Below are 22725 nucleotides of genomic sequence, written 5' to 3'. Positions count from 1 at the left end.
GCTTGTATAGGCCCCAGGGCCGATAGCCTAGTACCTACCTATGAACCATTAAACAATCTATAAAAATGAGAAAGTGACTTCAGGATGCCTCTCTAAAGAATTAGAGTCATTGGTCCCAGGAGTATAATTATGCTAATTAGTTGTCATTTTAGATTGACAGGATGATTAAACAAAGAATACTTGTCTCTCAGCTGTCCCTATATTGGGATCTCATTCTTGGAACTGTGGCACTGTAAACACAGTTTTAAATTAAATTCACATGTCTCTGTAGTACTTGAGCACAAAACTAGCCATTCTAGTTCATTGTACAGCATTTGATAGTATTTCTTCAGAATGCACTGCAGCTTGTAGCTCTGTGACACACACTGCTGATAATAACTCTGCCACTGGAATGCATATTGTCCAGTACGATAAAAGCTGCTTCTTAGATTTGGTCTGTATGCTATGACAAAAGAGATGCTATTTAAGTTCAGCAAACCCAACTATAAACTCGTCCAAGTCCAATTTATGTCTGCATCAAACCCTCATTTTTTTGATTTAGAGATGTTCCTTTTAAGTTGTGCTGGTAATAATGTACAGTATGCAGTAATAGTCTAGATGTATTGGGCTTCTTGCGTGAATATGTTTTGCCATCCAAATTTTTATTAACCATTAGTTCAAAGAAGTTAATCTGGTTGTAATCAGAGCTGACAGTAAACTTGAAACCAGATCTGTTATGGTTCAAATATTTCACAAAAAATCTAAGTCCTGTTGGATTACCATTTGACATTTGCCAGCAGTTTATGAGAAATCTTTGCCACATGTCCATCTGAACATCTAATGAGAAAGAGAAGGGGTATTGTGAACAAAGTAAGAAACTGTGTTAAGGGTTCTGTGAAGGGACCCTTTTCCAAGACAGTCATTGACCATTGAGTCATCAGCATCAATCCTGCTTTATTCATTCATTCCACTTGTTTACCGGGGAAGTCTAGCTCTTGTTATGCAAATCTTTGTTACTAATCTGTCACACAGATGCTGTAACACTGTCACCTTCATGCTAAACAACACCAACACCCCTTTTATTGGCAGCTTCTTTAATGATAAACCTAGGATCTATGACTAACTCCCTAAAATATGTATGTTTTGATTTAGTGGAGTTAACAAATGCAGAATGAAGCAGTTCTTGCTAGTTAGAGGTACAATTCTCATTCACTGAATTGTAAAATGTATTTACAGCAGCATAAATTAGTTGATTCTATGTAGTGTGCCTAAACCCCATGTGAAGGGCAAAGGTGAGTAAACAGTCCATATCAGTCATCTATTTTGTCATAGGGATGTAAACATAAGTACAAAAACAGTTATACATAGTATTACCAACAGATCTTAAATGCATCATCTCTAAGTCATAGCACTGAGAGTTTGATGCAGACATGAATTTGATATAAACCTATTTTATTCCATTCCCTTTTGTAGTGAGAGTTTTTCCCTAGTAATCAACTTAACTCTCGAAATACTAAAAATCAGATAATGCATCTATCTGGTTAGGCTGTTGTGCTTCACAACTAGACTTTTGGTCTCTCTTTTAAAAGTATAGAATTTTTCATGTTTTTTTACCACTGTCTGATATTTGTGTTTCGCTGTATGACTACTGATTACTTATGCTAAAAATATATCCTTTTATTTTTTTTTTTATGCCCTCTTGAAAACGGTCCATGAGTGAAACAGACCCCAGTAGTCCAGCTGTCCTACCTGTAGCAAAACTAAACTTAACTATAATAGTATTCACGTTGGAAATAATCATATTTTACCTTCATCCTCCTTTTTTGTTCCTGCACCTCCTGGCAGCATGTTTTTTCAGACTTGAATATCTGAAACGAATATTGCAATGTAGACATCATTCACAGTCACAGTGCCTTTATGACATCAGTGTAATTTATTTGTGTTGATGTTTTTGCTGTATGGATTTGGCATTACCAGTCTTCTTATCCCATTTTGTTTGTCATACTGATTTAAACTTGTACTGTGCCCAAGAAATTGTTTACGCAGTTCGTAATAACTTGATGCATCTCTTACAACTTTTTAATTTTGAAGGGCTGACTCAGGATTTTGTAATACAACAGAAACTTTGGACAAATAATCAATATACTGTGCGTCTCCTACACAATGTTCATGTCTGAGTCCATTTATCTAGTACAGTAGAATATAGCTGATTTGTTATAATAACTCACCAAGAAAAGAATAATGCAAGCTTGATATTGTATACATATCTAATCTTTCTTAAGCTGTGAGATATTAATTCCAAGTGGTTCTTGTAACTATTAAGCCTCGTAGGAGTGATGCCACCACTGTAAAAGCTTTAGAGGTATTCAAATGTCAAGATATGTAAAATATTTTGAAAGCAGAGTTCTCCAAATTAGATTACACTGTTTTGATAATAGTAGTGTTAGTATGCATGCCAGCATTCAATGGATCATTTGGAGTTTATCCATTACTCCAGTATTCCTGTCTTTCTGGCAAGATGCAAAAAAAAAATGGTTGTTGAGGTCAAACCTTTAATACATACTGAGTGTGACCAGATGAGTCAATTTGGATATAATAAAATCATTTCTCCAGGTGTATAAACTGGATCAATAGTGTTAACTGTAAGGGTTTACACAAAACTGTCTTAACAGACATCTTAATCAAATTTAATAACCACTTTAGTAATGCCAGCACTAAATTCCTGTCAGAGTTTATTTCAAGAATTCATTAAAACTTCCAGTCTGAATTGTTAACCACAATATTATAACTGTACAATGAATGATGTCAAACAAACAAATAATCTCTCACAATGTCCATTACTTTTGATGCAAGCCCATTCTAGGTCATAAAAGCATTTAATAACATAAACAGCCACAAGATTATTTCCAGTTAGGTTATTGCCATCATCTGGAGTATTTTTGCGTTCTAATTGCTCCAGGTACATTTTTACTGTAATAGGACACAAATGTGTCATTTTATGGCATATTTGTTTTATCCATTGTATGTATCTGCAAAAGCTATATGGTTTTATAGGGGTGCATTGTAATAACTAGTGCTATATATGGTTTCATGCTTTTTCTGTTTTTGTGCTGAAGCACAATGACTTAATGAAATTGCATTATGTAACCAATCACATTGCTGTTGGATGTTTAATATTACCATTGGTGATTGTGTCAGTTTTCACTAGTGATGAAGCCAGCTGTGGAAGAACAGGTTTAGCATGTTTTCAGGAATAAAGTATCACATTAACTGTATGCTTATTGTTTGAATTTTACTTTTTTTGATCACTGTATCCTAATGTTGTGGAATGTAAGTCAGTGATGTTGTGCCATACAGATAACCCCTGCAAACTCCATTGGTCTTGACAAATTTTTTTAGTTCTTGTAAGTTTTAGAATCCAGCCTTCTAAGACCCATTTGATTTAGGAATGAATATATTCTTGGTTTATTGAGAATTATGGTGAGTACATAACATTTTATTTCATAGATATGTCAAGATCTAACACAACCAACATATCTGATGATATTTTTATGAAAGGTATGCAGAGGAAAAACAAAATTATGCACCACAGTACTGCAGCAGAGTTGTTTTGGCCCTACATCCATTTGTTATCTGTTCAGTATTTCATTTGTTCTATTTTGGGGGATCTCTGCCACAAATTTCAGCTGATTCACTTGACGGTTTATGGCTGAATTCTGCATCTTTCAGTAGTGTAAATGTTAACAGCAGTCATATCATTAGTTTATTTTCACTCCTCATCGCTCTGGTGGTGGTTCACAAAGCAAGCGTAGTCCATTTCAACTGCTGACACAGATCACTTTTTCTGTTTTCCTCACTTTGAATGCTGTCAAGTTTAACAAAGTATTTGGCACCTGTCTCTTCCTGTCTGGTAAGCTGTGAGTGATTTGTCATGCCTTTCTCTTACTGTTTTTGCATGTCTGCATCATAAGCATGTTAACATTTAATGTCTTTGTCTCATCGCATGAAGCCATTGTTGTGCATTTTTCTTCCAATATATGAAATGTTATTTTTTTTTCATTTTTAACACCAGGTTTGCTGATCTGTACAATGTATGCAATCAAGTATCTCACAAGCCTGACATAGCTCATTAACATAGCAAATTTATGGTTAGTGTGATGTGTGGGTTAACCATTGATATTTGCATTATTGTTATTATTATTTCGACCATTTTTGATTCAGATGCTTACTTGCGAAATAAATATTTCCCTTAATGCTTTGAAAATGCTACTGCCATGTTTAATGGCAGTACAACTGTGTTGTAAATAGGCTGTTTTAATTTGCAGTATTTTTGTAGTGTAATTGCGGTACTAACTTTTCCTTGCTTTGCTGTTCTGTGCCATTTGTAACCAAGGCTTCTGTCCCATCTCCCATATTGCAGGAACCAGGAGGGGTTGGGACCTATAGTTCATGATCGGAAATCTCAGACTTTGCCTGTTTCCCGTAACAGAGCAGGAATGATGCATGCCCGATTGCAGCAGCTCAGCAGCCTGGATAACTCTTTCACTTTTAACCACAGTAAGTGTTGTATCGTGTTATCAGCAGCTGCTCTCATACACATCTTCATTGCCATAACCATCAGTTCATCTTATACAGGCTAAAGGACCACACCAGAGCAAGTCATGGACTTTACATTTCTTTAAAAAAAGTGTCAAGTGCCATACATTATATAATATAGTGATACCACCTATTACCACTTTTACAGCAGCCTCACAGCTGAGTCTAGCGAATAGTCTTTGTACTTAATAGCATGAGTACCAAACAGATACTGTACATTAAATGCCTGGCATTTAAGAGATGTTTTAAGAGGTCTGAATTGTCATTTTATTGTGCAACTTAAGGCCTTCCTGATGGCAGATTTCCCTTTTTTGTTAAAAATTGACGATATTAGCCACAGCTATGGAAGCTGTCGTACTTATTTTTTTTTCCAACTGTGTGAGCAGCAAGGTGATAAGGAAGGTGGGTATATAATCCATTGTTTTTCTAATATGTCAGCAGGAAAAGCTGCACATTTTCTTTCATTATGAAGGGATGCAGATTTATTAGCTGATGTGTCTGTGCATATTAAGTTACTGAGAGCTGAGCACTTCTTCATCAGTTAGCTAACCTCAGAACAGTCGCTATGGTCAAGTGTTTGAGCCTGTTCATACTCCCTGTCTATCACTATAGAAAGAAACAAGATTATTTTATCATTCATCTAGCCTACTTATAACTTGGGGATAGTATTCTTGTTTAAAAATAATAGGTACTGTTTTATATGTTATATGGCATCTTTTTTTTTTTTTTTTTTAAACAGGGTAGGTTTTCATGCCAGTGTATGCTTTAAAATACGGGTTATGTGCAAGATCTTCATTTGTATCTTGAGTCAGTCAAGACAGACACTGGGTAGCTTTGCATTTTTTTTGTTTCAAACTCTGCACTACCTTAGCAAGAGAGTGCAGTACTGTGCGAGGTATTACACTTCAAATGAAATATTAAGAGGAGGTGCTCTGACCTTAGTGTGTTCAAAGTGAAGTTCTTTTGTTGCTAGAGGCTGGGACAACTTTCTGTAAGCAACAAGTAACTGCAAAGGTAATGGAATACATGCAGATATGCCTTTTAACATGTATTTCCATAAGTATGGTGTTTCAGTTACTGCAAGTGACTGTGGGATTCAGGTTTCTTGTTCATTGTTTTATTCTTGTTCTTGTCACATTTGCTGCTGTACAGTTAATTTCATGATTTGTAGCAGCCACAATAATGGAATACTTCAGTGTTAAAAAGCTAAAATTTGGTGTTATCAGGAAAAAAGAGAGAATTTTTGAAAAAAAAAAACACAGGTTTAATATTTGCTGTATTTATTAGACCAGTAACAAGAGGAAACAAAAATAAAGTTAAAATACATTCATTATGTCAGTCATTGTTTCATTCTCCTGCATCCACTTGATCCTGCTAAGGGTCATAGGAGAGACAGAGCCTCCCTGACAAGTCAGTAGGTGTAAGACTAATAACCAGTGCTGGATGGAATGTCACTCTTTCACAGGACACATGCATGTACGTATACACACACACAGATAAACACTGCACAGTAGTAGGTAGGTTAGAGGTTCATCTGTTCTCCTTTCAACATACCTTTGGAATGTGAAAGGAAGCCAGAGATGGCAGTAGAAAAGCGGCGTAATACATGGAGGACATGCAGATTCTGTATAGAGGGGTACCCCTGCTGTAACCAAAGTGGAGTACAAAGCACCATGAGATATCAAAACTAGCCTGTGCACCACTGTTATGTCCAAAGGTGAAATATAATCAGTGTAATTAGTAAAATGTATTAGTTTTCATTTTTTATCCTTTTGATTTTTTTTTTTTTTTTGAATGATCATTGCACCACTTATACAGAGAAAGTAATGTATCTCTTTAGATCTTGATGATATTTCTTTGACATTTAGCTGGGATAAATAAAAGGATTTCCTGACAGCTGTCACATGATGATCAGAAAAGAGAGCGCCATCAACCCAAGTATCTAGGTCCCCGATTGCATTTTCATTTTGTAATGCACTGTTGTCTATACAGGATAATGACAAGAGGGCTTGTCTACCAAAAGTAGTGATACTGCTGTTGTTGGCATTTAGTATGAGCCCAAGAATTTACTAGGGATATTTCATTCTGAAGGGTCTGGGTATCATAGGGTGACTTAACCCCCCAGTTTTAATCATCTACATTATTTGTTAGCCAGTATTCACTCTCTGTTTGGAGATCTGAGAAAGTAAATAGAAGAGATCCCAGCATCAGACAGATAGGGACACAACCATTGGTCACCAATTTACTTTTCTGATATGGAACCTGCAACTGACACTGTGTGGGTTCTGTTTTTGTCCAGTTTGCTATCCATCTTACAATGTATTGGTCAGTTTTTAAAATGTTTAGCTTATATATGGTGCCAGCTTGGGAAATGGTGTCTGAGAGCTTGACCAGGTCAAGATACACTGCATGCACTACATGGCTACCATTTACAGCCTCCATAACTCTTAAAGGATGTTTAGCAGATTAAAAGGTTACAGTCTGTCCTTCACAAAATCAGACTGTTGGGAATGAAATCTGGCAAGATTCTTGATATCACAACTTGTTATGTTAGTTCATAGGTTCATAGATTAGTACTAGGCTAATTGCCCTTGTGGGCCATTTTCAGCCTAGCCAATTGCCCCATGTGAGAATCAAACCCTGCACCTTATGTTTGTAAGGTAAACACCTTAACCATTATAGCTGTTATACTTTCCCTGGCTTTGCAGATGAGTCTGGTAAAGTCGATAGGTCTGTAGTTACCCAAGTTGGCTGTAAAGCATCTTTACAGAGGGTGTACTGCAATATTCCATCTTTCTTTTATATTTTTTATTAATAAGTAATGAGATACAACTCCCTGCTTTGTAGCATACAACTCGCTACTTTATTTACCCTGATAATCAGAGTTCTTTAGTTCTGCTTCTCCTGCATATTAAAGGTTTCTGTGATACTGTCATAATCCTCTATGCTTGGTGTAGTAATCTGTATAAGTGTGTTGCGCTATACTGACTAGATTATATGTTTTCTTTTCTCCTGAAAATTCCCCGACTAGAAAAGAAATGCCCTAGGCTTTTTTCCTTTAAACTTTTAAAGTTTGTGGTCCAGGTACATAGTTTTGCCCATTTTACCATGGTCATCTGGGGAGGATTTATTTATTTAGATTTCTTAACTGAGGTAGATCACTCATCTTCAAAATACATTTTTCCAGATCCAACCCAAGACTGCCTTTTGGTTAAGTGACTTGCTCAGTTAATAGCTTGTAGCATTAATCCTATATACCAGCTGGGTTTATGTGTACTTGGGGGAAGGAGGACTTTCAGTATCACTGTGCAAATGGAAATGACCTTTAATTTAAAAATATGAAGTTGCTATTTTGTATATATTTTTTCGTGGTGGTTCACCATAGCAATGTAGAACTGCCCACACTGAGATTTAGATGTACCATAGGATATTTGGCGTACTGCCTGAACAGTTAGGACTGAGTGATGATCAAAACCTTTCCCCCAAGGTTACTCTAAAATGCACATTTAAAGTTTAGCATGTGCTTGTGTTTGCTGCAATTATTAGTTTTCAGTTTTCAACTCTGTGATCATTGCTTGACTTGCTTAGGCACTGATAGGAGTATTAACATTAACATTTGACAGGGAAATGTTGGCACATGCATCACTTGTTTTGCTAATGACCATAGCATTCCTGTAATTATACAGACCTGTTTCCAGGAGGAAAGAAGGATGTGGATTAGAGGGTATGGAGAGAGTACATCAGCATATTTGTTGAACCAGAGTTTACATGAACTGCTGTGCCACTGATACACTTTAGGTGGCAAATGCCCAAGTCAAGGCCTGGGAGCACAGTGCTAAAGAAGGTCTTGCTGCAACTTGGACTCAAATCAAGATCCACCAGATCACCACTTCTCTGGTGTACCACTCAAAGGTGTAGCCTGGCATAATCTTTGTACTCTACAGAGTACATTTTTTTCTGAGCATCAGAAACACTGGAGTTTTATAAAGTTATATCATGCCTATAACCGTTTGAATTAATGCCTCTAGAAGGAAGTATGTCACTCGTTTATAGTGAGGATTCCTAATTAAAATAATATCTGAAATATTTTTTGACCGAGCAACTGAAATGTTACACATACTTAGTGCAAGAAGGGGGGGGGGCAACAGCTTGAGAGATATGTCCATTTTTTAAATGCCAGATGGGTTGGGGGGGGGGGGGGGCAGCAGTAAGAGTTTGTGTGTCCAAATTGGAATTCATTGTTTACATCCTACCACTAAGCTATTAAAGCAGAGAAGCCTGATTTCTCCAGTGTGTGTCTGTGTCATGCACACAGACAAAGCATTGAGAACATCAATGTAGTCTTTGATCCTTAGCTGATGTATACTGATTCATTAATTAGAAGCTGTACCAGTACACTACTGATGTAGCTGAGAGATGGCCAAAGTACTTCGAAACTCATCTCTGTCTTTTTCAGGCAAATGGGATACATACAGATAAACCAGTGAGAATGGGGGAGTTGCAACTACACACATTTTTGTAGTAAATTAATTTTATTTATCTTTTAATGTTTTTTTTTATAAGGTGAGTGGCTGGTCCCCAAAACCATTTCCATCCATAACCATGCTTGCTATGAAGCACATAATAGAACTAAGTACAAAAGTACCTTCCTTCCCCAACACATAACATCATGTAATCAAAGAGAGAGAAAGAATGACTGCATTCATGCACTACTTCAGTCAGAGCTCAGTTAAACTTGTGTATCCGTTAGAAGTTCTAGGTGACAAAAACCCTGGTTAAAGTCCTGCAGTACAGCACTGAAGTGATGTGTGCATCTACTGATCCTTGAACCTAGACCTTCTTGATGACCACACACTGACTGCTGTACCACTAAGCTGCTGATGGAGCTGTGAGCTGGCCAGTGCATATTGAAGCATTAAAAAAGGTGTGTTGTGGTACTTCTCTTATCATTGGTGTGTCTGTGCATATCATGTACAAGTGTGGAAGAGATGTTGCTTTGAAATACCTTAACCATCCTCTGATCGCTGCCAAAGGGTTGTGTTTTACCTAAGTGGCTCTTGGATATAGTTACAGAGCTGTTTAACAGTGTTCCTGAACTGACAAAAAATTTTTCTAAATTATAAGTAAAATAAATCGTTGGCTTTTTGGAAGTTGCATGAACTTTTTATGTCAGCTATAAACAAGGGCCACTTCCCTCCTTTATGTTTACATTTTAAGCAAGCCACGTGTTATATTGTGATCAGTCTACTAAGCTAATCCATGCTTTCCATACGAACTAGAGTCTCTTGGGTATCACTTGGCCACAATTTCAGGTTTTCTAACTATCCCTAATCCCCGTTTTCAGCCAACCAAGCACTCCCTCATTAAACTCTCTACTTACACTATACTAGAAATTGCTTCCACTTTCCTTGTAATTATTATTATTTTACCTATATCATCAGTAATCCAATTACTACCCTCCATTCTGATGGTGCCATCTGTTCAGTCCCCAGCAAAAAGAGTTTTGAAGGTAGGTTGGCTATTCTTGGAAATTTCCTTACTAAAAGATTTCCAACTCCCTTTTAAATTCATAAAGTTTAACACAGTCCCAAAAAAATGTGCTTCCATGTTCTGCTTACATCTTTAAAGCTCCAGCACATTTCCTCCACCCCTCCAAGCATCCTTGCTAATCAGTGTGGTGTATAAAAACATTTATGTAAAACTTCGATGAGAAGATTTGGAATATCCTTATTTTAGTTGCTATTCTTGTTAAACTTACTTATTCTGTGCCATTTTTCTCCATTAAACTGTTGCCTCAATTCTTTTTCCCAACTTTTTTCAAGTTTCTTCAAAACTTTGCTTTCTTACAGTCAGTGAAAGTTTCCCTACTTTAAGTAACCCTTTTTTGTCTTGGCCCAGCTGTGTCCTTATTTCTGTGTGTACCATAAGTTGGGATACATGTGTTACCTCCCGTAAACTCCTAGTCATCCTGTTCCTTTGATTTTTTATGCCTTGATAATCCCACTCCAGCTTGACTTCAAGCACATACTCCAGGGTGGACCTTAAAAGGTACTATTGAAAAGCCCCACCAAAGTTTCTAATAATGGAGACACTAAATCTCTTTTCTGCCTTCAGCTCCTGTCTTTTTTCCCCAAATCATTTTTTTGCATTCTATGTTGTACTCTTTATCAATCTAAGTATACAAGCAATCACACATGCTTGAATGTTCAGCAACAGATCCAATGCCCTCCCCCATTTCCACCCCTTAGATTCTACCATATAATCCCAACCCACACTTAGCTTCTCCCATAAAAATTCTCAACACATTTGCTTCACGTTCTTCAAAAGCACCTTCCAAAAGGCTTGTCCTACATATACATTTGTAGGACTTGCCTTCTCTGGTCAAGGTCTAATTATTTTTGCTTTCCTTTTTTTGTTGCTGTGCGCTAGTTTTACTCTAAATTTGTTCACATGTTATATCCAATGGTGGACTTATAGTGTGGCTTAATTTCCATAATACTGACTTCTGATTATTTTAGTTTTGCTACCTTTAAAACTTTCATCTTTTCTTCATTGATTTTATAACCTGTGATTGCCCCAAAGCTCTAAATAATCTCCCACATTTTCTCTTGATCTTCTCCATGTCATGTCATCATCACCAACACAACATCTGCATACAAAATAACCTTATTGTCACTCCCTCCCCATCTATACCCTTGTACCTATGAATGTCTTATCACCTCTGCAAGTGGTTCAGTATATATTGCAAATAAAAGGTGAGACAGCAGGCAACACTGTCAGGTTACTCTTTCACTACATACCTCACATGAAAGCCTTTCTTTGATTTTGACCATGGGTGTTGCCCCAATCCTGTTTTGACAGCTGATCCATCAGGAAAGCCCCACTCCTTGATCACTTTAAACATATAAGCCCAAACTATGCAATCAAAAGCCTTTTCCGCATCCAGTGAGGCAAAGGCCTACCTCATTTCCTTTTTTCTCAGCATATTATGCAGTTAAAACACTTTCAAATGGTTATCAATCATCCTTCTCAACTCCACAAAATCTGTTTGGTCATCATATATTAACCGTTTCAAAATCCTTCCCAACTTTTTGGCCGCTATCTGCATAAAGGATTTATAATCATGATTCCTTATTTAGATGGGTCTATATACTGATGGGTTAAGTGGATCCTTCCCTTCTTTATACATGTGTATAATCTCATTCTTCCAGGATTTAAGTAGATCTGCATCTTCCATGACCTTATTGAAGAGCCTCTCTTACATGTCTTACCTCTTTTTTTCTTCAGCACCCAGAGTTCATTTGGTAATCCTTCACTTCCCAGTGACTTTCCTCAGTCATCCTCTGCATGCTTTTTTAGTATTCTCCTCATTCAGTAGTAATGTCTGAGTATCTTTATTCTCATCTAGTACTTTCCTACAGACGACCTATTTCCAGGCTTCCCCTTCTTGACTGTCTGGAGCCCTGTCACTCTCCTCTTCTATCTTTTCTATAAATGTTGATAGAACTTTTTAAAGCTAGCCAGAATCAGATCCAATTTAACTGCCTTCCTCCCTTTGTTGTAGCCTTTGATGCTGTAGATTCCTCTTCTTACTTCTTGTTGCCTCAGTGTGGTAGCTATAGCTTTAGTCACTCACTGCCACTAAAATAGCCTTTCTTTGGCTGTTGTCTTTGCCCATAATCTATCAGTCCCTGCTTTCTGTATCTTCCTTTGAATTTCCATTTCCTTTCTCTTATCATTGCTAGCTCTGTTCCCTGTCTGAATTTCTAGAAGCTCCTTCATTATATCCATTCTACTCCCCTCTCCTCCCTTTCTCTCTCTTTGACCCATTTTTGTATTCACCATTTAATATGATTTTTAATTCTATCCTAGCTTTGTACTTCCTGTAACTTTCCCCTTTCCAGCTTTCTCCATCCACTGCTTGTTTTTATTTTCTTTTTCCAATAGGTGCACAGGCACCCTCCATTGTCTGTCCACCCTGTTCTGTACTTCCCCTGCTATCCATATCCTCAACAGTGTATAATCCAACATAGCACGAGATTCAATTAGTGTTTCCTTAACCATATATAAATACCCTGTAGATATGTGTGTATTTATATATATATATATATATATATATATATATATATATATATATATATATATATATATACTTTATCCAGTCCTGCCCATGCTTTATGCTTACAGGAGTAATACTTATAACTGCCTTCAACCCTATGGTCATATCCTGTTCTCCAGGTGTCTTTTGTTATGACCGATTCCAAATATTCTCTTGGGTATCTCCCTTCTTTAGCTATACTCCTCATTCTAGGTCACCCATCAACTTTGTCTGCCTCCACCATAATATTCTAATCCCCCTACGAAGAGGGTTAACCCTTCTTTCAATCTGACTGCCTTTGTTAATAGGTTTCTTATCTTTACAGGGGTGGCTAGTGGCATATAAAACGCAGTGACAGTTATAATACCTTCATATGCTCGCCTGATTTCTGCCATCCTACCCTTCCTATTACCCCAGTTAACCCACTAACTCCATCCTACCCTTCCTATTACCCCAGTTTACCCACTAACTTCAGTGGCTAGCCAGCTTTCATTAAAATAGCTACTCCTTTTCTGGACACACAGCATTCAGTCCATATCTGTGTTAAGACATTACTTTAGAAATAAAACTGTTTTACAGTAAGTGTGTGCAGTGGTTAGTGTTGCTGCCTAACTGTGTTTGATTATCCAATTTAGTTCCTGGCTAGGGTGCTTTCCATGAGGAGTTTGTATGTTCATGTGGGATGTCAGTTTGGTGTAGTTTCTTCCTGTGTCTCAGAGACATGGCAACATGCCAATCCTCTTATTGCCTATAAGTGGGTGTGAGTGTGTTTGAATGTATTGGTGTTCAGCAGTGGCCTGAAGTCCTGTCTGGGACTGGTTCTCTTCCTTATAGCTTTTGCTTGCCAACTCCCCATGACCCTAAACAGGATAATGAGGGCATCAAACAATGACTGAATTAATTGAATATTTTACAGTAGAAACAAACTTGGTAATATTACTTACTGAATTGTCCTTACCAGCTTTTCTAATTGCACATTTTTAACTGGAAGTTGAGATGAACTTTAGGCAATCTGTGTTGAAAATTAATTGTAATTTGTCTTGGAGATTGTATCGGTATTGTATTTTCATGACGTCTGGTGTGCACTCCTATACAACATGATGCCATTTACATAATTGTGGTCCTACAGTTATTAGCTCAGTTACACTGTAATAAACCAGGCTACACAGTGATAAAAGCAAAGCATGCCAATGAAGAACAACATGGATAATTGATATGATCCCAGATGTACTTCTTTTATAAGGTAATGGTAAGGAATTTTTCAGACTTCAAGAAAAGTCTTATTGAAATACAATTCTAAGTGCCAGTAATGTCCATTAAGTTTGATGTTTTGTGTTTCTATTTGTCACTTGCCATTCAGGAAGGTTATATAAGGAATGTAAAGTCCATGATAAACTTTGTGTTGGTATTAAAAATAATAGTGACTTTTTCTGTATTTCAGTGTAAGAAAGATATCAAGTATACTTGGAATTTCTGTAGACCATGGTAAGATTCAATCAGGTTGATAGCCAGCTTACATTTTCTTAAATAATAAAACTTAAACCAAATGTGCTGTTTCTGAAAAAAATGTGCACTATTTCTTAAAAGAAGACATTGATAAAAAATGTTTATATTAGGAAAGCTTTAACTTTGTCACATTTGTTATCTAGTGCCCTTTCTTTTCAAGCTTGCATTCCTTTTGCATCATTTGTTTTATTAAATAAATAGGATCTGGCCATTATGCTTTGCCATTGCATAGCGTACCCTATGTATGCATCTCTGAGTTTTGTTTTTTGGCTGCTGCTAATTCAAAACATTAAATTGCTTGCATCTAATATGTATGTATGCATTTTGTGATGTAAGAATGGTGCTTAATTACCAAAAATGTTTTCTGTGGTACTTACTTTAAAAAGACTGATCTGTGGTGCTTTTTCTCTTTCATTTTTATTATGTTCAGTCTTTTTGTTGTTATATGTTCCTTTAGTGATGAGAACTAGAAATATGAACCAAATTGTACCTGGGAAGGAATCTGTGTTCTGTCACCCTAGTAAACCAACCTTCATTTTTTTCTGCATTTAGTGAGCCTAAAGATATGCCTTCCTCTTTTCTGATGAATGTACATGCAATGGAATTGACTCCAAATTATCTCTTTTCAGTAGTGTTGTTAGCTGCACGTAAAAAAGCTCTTTGACAAACAAGTGCAGTTTACATAAAGTAGGGAAAACATCTTTCATCTCAGTCTGTGGTATTACATGCCACTCCTGATAACAGTAGACATACCCAGGACACCTTCAAGTATGCAGTGTGCTATAACCCATACCTCTGCAAGACAGTTGTGCAAAGAGTTTCCAGGGTTCCTATGCAACTGCCCTCACTTTGAGACACGTCCTCACTACTGTTTGTCTGGTGAAAAGGGGCTCCCTAGGAATTTTCTGTGATAAATAGCAGCGGAGTACTACTCTATAGGAGTGCTCAAAACTGCTTATCATCCCAGTTATATAATTAAGGGCTCTGATCTTAACTGATCGTACTTTGACCTGTCATCTGACTACATTGAAGTTTTCTTGCTGTTCTAGAACACACTGAAATCTCATTTACAGATATTAGATTTTATTATGTACAAGTTCTAATTTAGAAATATTGTCTGCTTGTTTAGTCCTGAGCTGCATTATATCATCTTATTAATTTTATTATTTTATTTATTTATTTCACTTTGTTTAATGGGACGTTCCAACTGGGGTTTATCCCGTTTTCAAAAGAGGCCTGGGGAGAAAAGTTCCATCTATTAAGCAAGTACATTTAAAGACAAAAAAAATGTCATTTTGCAAAATACGTTGAGTTCACAAGAAAACACAATTAAATGAATACATCTAGAACACATTGTATAACATACAGTAGTTTATGAATTTAATGAGTTTAAGGAAATACATTTTTTCATAAGGTAGTTGTTTATATAGAAATTCCACAGATATATAGTGGCTGTATTTAATGTGCTTATCAGTTAGAAGTAAAGAGAACGGTAGCTAAAGTCAGCAAGTGTTTCAGCAGGAGGAAGCACTTAAGAAAATTAGTTATATAAAACATTATGTAGATTCTTAGAGAGCTTACCTACAGGAGTGTTTTAAATAGCTCTCACTGTCCATTCCTTCACAGTCTAGACATGGCAGATAGATTTTTTTTTGCTCTGGGGAGAAACTTTTTTATTGCAGATACTCCTGCTTTATTTGTGAACATCTGACTTGAGTTATTGATCTTTTGCTTCAGAGTTTAGTACCTTAAATTTTGCTATGTTACACCAGTATACTTTATTCCTAATTGTGTGAGCTAAACTTTTAGTGGCTGGTGAGATTTCTGAAGGACAGTTCAGCCTAGGTGTTCTGTCAGTTACAGATTTATTCTAGCTTGCATCTCATACTGTCTTAAGTTTAGTGTCAGAAAGTAATCTTAAGTACACATATGCTTAGTGTAGCTTGACTTAAAAATGTATCCACTCACACTCCAACAGATTCAAGATTTGCTGTATTTCCATCTCCGTGTCTCACTGTGTTGTAATTGCCCGGACCACTTCCCATCTCTCTTCTCTGTCCATCTGGTACACTGTTCTCACATTCTCCTTCCCCCAATGAGCATATACTTTGCTTAGCTGTAACAAACCTTAATGTTCACTTATCTCTTACTGATCCTCACTGTTCCTACTCCTCACTTTCTCAACATTCACCTGCTTCACCATCATCTGCAGCTCCACATAATTCTTCCTTGCCCACTTTGATGCCCTCTTTTTTTTTCCATCCCAGACCGATGCAGTTCTCAACTCCACCTGTCTTACATATGTTCAGCCACACCCTCTGAACTCTGTGTCATTATTGGGATTCATGTCAGCGAATCAAAACCTAAACCAGTTGCTAAATTAAATGTATATATTACTTTGTTTAAAAGTGTAGCAGTTTTTTCAGGTTTTCAAATTCTTGAAATCTCAGTCATCTTTCAAAAAGTCTGATCTACAACCATGAAAATCAAAAAGGTTATGATTGTCGCAAATAAAGGACACTTTCATGCACATCGCTTAACAAAAACAACTTACATGAATGCGTGCTCTTAAAAGTTAGCATGTCTTCCTCCACATTTCCCAGTGCCAGCTCACTTCAGAGAAACATACATTTGCACCTAAGTAGTCATTGGAACCAGCATACCCAGCCATTATAATATAACCTGCATTTGTTTCCAGCATTGGTGAAGGAACTTGGATGATGATGTCAACATATTTCGATCAGCCATTGACTTCTAGTCTTGTCTTCAGTCCTAGATCAAAACATGACTAGAGACTGTTCAGACTGATCTTAGGTAGCTCATTTACAGGACCTAAAAGGACAGGGTCTGTGATGCCCAGCACAGAGGAAAAATCTCGGCCTGAAGGGGATGATGGTCATCTAGTTAATAGTCATAGCTTTTCCATGTGGTCAGTTAACCCATTGACTGCTGAGTAATGTCACAAACAATACAGTAGTGATCTGTGCATAAATGAACAAGGAACCACCCACTGTTACCCTGTGTGTAGGTTAGCTGTGATAATTTGTGTGCAGGTAGCTAGGGATGACCTTCATTTTTCAGACTATTTACATTTCCTGCTTAACAAAATACTCAGGGAGATGCTCTAACTAAGCAGAGATATGCCAATCTTTTGTTAAGCACAAACTGGACAGGAACATAGTTTTGGATGGAATAAGATGATGTGGAAGTCTAGCAGTAGATAGTTAACCATCAGCTGTCTGTGTTTTGCTTGCTTCAGGCAGTTGTGAGCAGTGCCTTCTCTACTTTTTACTCAGTCTTCCCTGTAAATTTTTTCAGGTTCCTCTCACCATAAAGCAGTTATTAAAGGTTAAAAAAGAGCAAACCTTATATTTCTTTTGGCAAGACTTCACAGAAAAACCTTTTAGAGTGAGAAGAAAGCACAGTACTATGGTATTCAAATCACTCAATCTGACATCCTTGAATTTGACATCCTCATGGATATTCTGTTTCCATATAGTCATCTGTTCTTGTTGAGGTTTTAGTTACACATTCAAAAACTTGAAAAATAATCTTTGTTTCAGTAGACCAGATTTCTTCATTGATTTGATAAAATACCTGCTGATCAATTACCAGCTTAGTACCTTAAAAACGTACTGGCCTAGCCAGCTGTTCTTTTAAGCTGCATTTCTTAGCCATTTCTGAATAATTAGCAACAATAGCTACTCTTGTAGCCTGTTTTACGGTTTGTGAAGTTTTTTTTTTTTTTTTTTTAACTGATTTTGCATTTTAGACCCTTCAGAAAACCATTGGCCACAGCTTATGTCTTTAATGGTGTTCTTCTCTAGGTATTCTGGAAAACTCTGTCCTTATCACAGTACATTCAGCTGGAAAGGTTTTGTGAATTGTCAGCATGGCCGTCTAAAGACCTTGTAAATTTTTCTGTAAGGACAGATTGTCGTTGAGAATAGATGCCTTCCTTTGGCCAGAATAATCTCTGAGCTTCCTTTAAATGTTTCATTTACTTGTCTTTCTTTCCTACACAGGAGAGCAAGGGTGAAAGAATTTTGCATATTATGGATGTACACAGAAAACTCCAGTATTGCATTTGAAGGAATAAACCAGAGGCATGGCCTGTCAGCTGTCTGCATTTCTTGCGATATCATTTGAGGTTTGCATGAGTATTAAACACCCCTTGTTTGATTGCTTAGCTAATTGCATTGCTTATAGAACAAAGCTTTGATTATGGGAGGTTATGTCTCACTTAATCAGATCAGTATTTTGTTTTGCAGCTTTCTTCAAGGATGTCTGCCTGTAGTGTTTGCTTGGCTGCTACATGGGCATATATTCACCTGTTTTAGTGTTGAGGGAACACTTAGTACTTCTGAATCATGGTTTAATTATGTGATGGTACTCACCACGATAGTAGTCATTTAATGAGAATATCATTACTGCAGGATGGACTCTCTCCATGTAATCCCCTGGTACTCAGCCTTTGTTAGGTCTGGTTTCCTTTGTGTACCTGTTCATCATTTCCTACTAGGCAGATGGTCTGGGTGACCATATAGAGTTTAGCCATGCAACCTATAGAGTTTAGTGGGTGGATTTGCCATGCAGTTTATCCCTGGAATAAAGTAATGCATACCCACTCAATTGCAACAACGGAATTGAAGATGGGCCATTGTGTTACATTGTTTGACATGCAGTGGGAGATTATTTCACAAAAAGGTAATCCTTTGGCTGAAGCATCTCTCTGTCTCCATGAAGTCTTATTTTGTGATAAAGGCTGGTAGCTTTGGAGTGAGCATATATCTGAACTGTTCAGAATTATGCAGAATGTTCATTTGTTTTCTCATCTTTCTAGCAAATCATTGAGGATTTAAATAACTAAATAATGACAGACATTTGAGTTTGAGGCTTCATATCCATAGCCGGCCTTAGGCATAGGCCAACTAGGTGGCTGCCTAGGGTGCCGCTGTAGCAGGGGCACTTTTTCAGTATTTATTTGGTGTAGCTAGACCAGGATAGGGGCACCAGGTGGTATGGTAGGGGGCGCCATGAAGCCCTTTTGCCTAGGGCACCAGTTGGCCTAAGGCCGCTCCTGTTCATATCCTTCAGAAAGTGCATACTAATGCAAAACCTGTTCTAGCAGCTAAGTTTGTAAAAACAATATTTAAAACATGTTATTGTTTTTGGACCTTTGCCCCATCATTATTTTCTGCTTTCTCCTAATTACTTGTGTTATTGGAATGTGTGTTTTTAACATTACCAGTATATCTGAGATGTAAGAGGATTACTGGAACAGGATTTTTCACAGCCCATTTTGCAGTGACAGAAGTTATAATTTAGGGTTCAGTATGAGAAAAAAAGAGAGTATTTAGCCTGCCTGGTTATCTAAGCAAACGTAGTCCTTTGAAGTTTGTTTTTGTTAGAAAATGTTACAATCTTTCTAGATGGTCAAGATATTTAGAAAGGTACCTTCCAAGTAGTGCATTGCTTTCTGTGGTTGACTTAGTGAGAGAAGACTAGAGGGGGATTATAACATCCCTGGTCCTGGAGGATGTACATTTAGTAATTAATTGGTCAAGGTAGAAGGATTTCCTAAGTATAACTGATACACAATGATAAAAGGATAGTTTGTTCTTGATAAAGATACCTAGCTCCTAGATCTGTAGTGATTGCATTAGTCTTAAGTGGTAACCTGCTTATGTGATTTTCAGTAGGATAGATTCTTTTCCCCCAAAGGCAACTAAACTACATTTTGTGGCCATGCTCTGTGGAATCAGGTGTTGACAAGCCCTTCTCAAAAAATATGAGTGCCTTTGGGGGATTCAGTAATGGCACCTAGTTTGGAGTCATCAGCAATCCTGATAAGTCACAGATGTTTAACATCAGAGACAGAAGTGTAGCTGGTTCACCCAGCACCCAACCCCCAGCTCTTCAAGTTAAGAGAGGAAAAAAAAACATGTAAGCAGTCGGCTTATTACAGCACCAACCAGGTGGCCATATGCATGACATGCCCCCCTTGCCCCAGCTATTCAAGTCCCTTTTTCTGTGCCCAGCCCCAACCCTCCTTCAACATATTTTATTTAAAAAAAAGGTTATTTATTTTAAACTGTAGCACACTGTTTGTACAGTTTATACCCTGCCTGCACAGAGCACTAAGGCAGTCATGTTTTAGATTATTTTTTTTTAAAACTCTAGCAAACCGCTTGTTATAAATGTAACAGTTGCTGTAGTTTATAACATTTTATACCCTCTCTGCCTGCTGGAGTGCTACAACATTTTAATATCTGCACTTAAAGTTAGTTTTTAGTCGAATTTGATCGAAAGTTTGTTTGTTTGTTTAATTTAACTGTTGAGGCTGCCCACTAAAGTGTGCTAGCCTGTGTAACTGATTTATTACTGTTTCTGCATTTTCTGTGTGTTTCTATCTAAAATCAAAAAAATAATCCTTGTTTTCCCGCCTCTCCTCGACTAGTTTAGACCAGTTTACAGGCATTGCTGTTTTCTGGGCTGTGGTGTAGTTCCTGTGTTGTCCATTACCTTACTTGGATAGAAGGAAGTTTCTTTGCTCACCAGTGGGAGTGGGGAGCCTTGAGCAGCCTACCTGTCCCTGTAGGAAGTGACCTCAGCAGAAGAGCTGTGGTAATTGGTTGTTTTGGACCATTTCTAGCTCTTTTGAATTTCCCTGTTTAAAATCCGCCTCTGGGCGTTTTTGCGCGGTTGTACGCATAGCGCAGTGCCGGTTAAACTTCTTCTGGCTCCGCCAAGTCTGCTCTTCAAATTTTCCCTTAAGGAAGCTCTACTCTTAGTATAATCAGACTACTCGCTATATTATAAGCCTAGCACTTGTTCTCAAAACCTCTCTACTAAGTAAGCACTCTCGTACTAAGTAAGCACTACATCCATCTACCACCCCTGTGAATATCCACTTCCCTTAAAGGCACAGCACTCCCTTATACTATTCTAGCATGTCGAGTGGTAGATTACTGGCGTCCTCTCCAGTTCAGCTGGTTAATCTGGGTATCTTGAGACAATGCTACAATTGTCTCATGTACACAGACAATCCTCTCCTCCTCCCAACAAACACAAATACATGTGAGAGATGCAACTATATAGCCAAACTGGAGGATGAACTCTCTCAACTCAGGGCTGGCATGACCAGACAGGAGGAGATGGTAACCACACACACAACAAACCCAGTCCCACATAGACCTACCACAACTGCAAACTAAACACATAAAAACACAAAGACATACTCGGAGGCTCTAATAAAACACTTACCAAAACTACAGAGGCTCCTTAAGCAGACATCCAAAAATCCACCACCTCAAAACAAAACACATGCAACACATACTTCAGTAAATCAGTGTGTCAATCAATCACAGCCCTTAAGACCAAACACCATACCTGATACACTAGTAATAGGTGACTCTATAGTCAGACACACTGATGTCCCGCTTACCAGGCTGAACAAGGAGAGGGTGACTGTGAGCTGCCTATCGGGAGCTAGGATCCGCCACATAACACACGTACTCAGGTCACTCCAAATCAAGTACAAATATGACTCCATCATTGTCCATGCTGGCGTGAATGACCTGAGACGTACCTCCCTGGACTACATGAAAAGAGACATAGAGGAGCTCTCTGATTATGTAGCCCAGGCTGGTATGACCCTGACCCTGAGCAGCATCTTGCCCTCACCAAGAATGATGCCACAATACAAAGACAAGATGATCAGCTTTAATAATTGGCTCAAGTACTGGTGTCATTCTAAGGGGATCCAATGTCTGTCTGCCTGGGATGGCATGTTGGACAAGCCACGCTGCTTCGCAAGGGACAGCTTGCACCTGTCACCACTGGGCTTCCGGATATTGGCTAAGGCTCTTGCCACCCCCATAGTGCCTTTTTTAGGCAAGGCTCAAAAGACAAACCCACCTCCTTAGAAAACAAAAATGGAAAAATACTAAGGGTAATGCTGCTCAACACCAGAAGTCTAAATCTCAAGATGCAGGCACTCGATGCACTCCTCAGTATGGAGAACATCGACGTCTGTGCAGTAACTGAAACCTGGTTCAAGGCTCCTGAGAGCACCTCAGCGCTACCAGGCTATACCTCGTATCATGCTTTTCGGCCCCAAAACCCGGACCGAACCACAAAGGGAGGGGGAGTGTCTATATTCATCAAGGACACCCACACCTCCCGGTTAGTAGCAACACATGAAGCATCGGAAACCATACAGGTGCAACTAACCATAGGCAAAACTGCTATACAACTGGTAGCATGTTACAGACCACCCTCCCAATCTCAGGAACCCCACTCAACCTTCCTGAAGACATTGGAGGATATGAAGATATCACAAAATACCATCATACTGGGAGACTTCAACTACCCAAACATAGATTGGGTACATTATTCTAGCCCTAACACTCTAGCCCAAAGGTTCCTGGAATTCATAAATTCAAATGCACTGGAACAACTAGTCACCTCTCCCTCTAGGGGAGATAATATACTAGACCTGATCATCACAAACATGGGGACAAAATGCTCCACACCGGAGGTAT

The 22725-nt window shown here is 38.0% G+C and overlaps 1 protein-coding gene across 10 annotated transcripts in view; it reads left to right on the top strand.

Annotated features, from left to right (window-relative positions):
• Window positions 1-22725, top strand: part of DOCK9 (dedicator of cytokinesis 9) — a 2508686-nt gene that overhangs the window by 1983521 nt on the left and 502440 nt on the right. For 6 of the 10 annotated variants that reach the window (XM_044071294.1, XM_044071293.1, XM_044071292.1 and 3 more), the window contains exon 38: window positions 4400-4536. In XM_044071294.1, the coding sequence (XP_043927229.1) occupies window positions 4400-4536 (137 nt within the window). Of the gene's footprint in view, window positions 1-4399; window positions 4537-14114; window positions 14159-22725 lie in introns of all 10 variants that reach the window. The other 4 variants (XM_044071300.1, XM_044071298.1, XM_044071297.1 and 1 more) reach the window with 2 other exon arrangements.

The sequence above is a fragment of the Protopterus annectens genome, chromosome 5.part0, assembly GCF_019279795.1.
Source record: "Protopterus annectens isolate FY-2018-M chromosome 5.part0, PAN1.0, whole genome shotgun sequence".
Lineage (NCBI taxonomy): Eukaryota > Metazoa > Chordata > Ceratodontiformes > Protopteridae > Protopterus > Protopterus annectens.
This window is presented reverse-complemented; position numbering and strand designations above follow the sequence as displayed.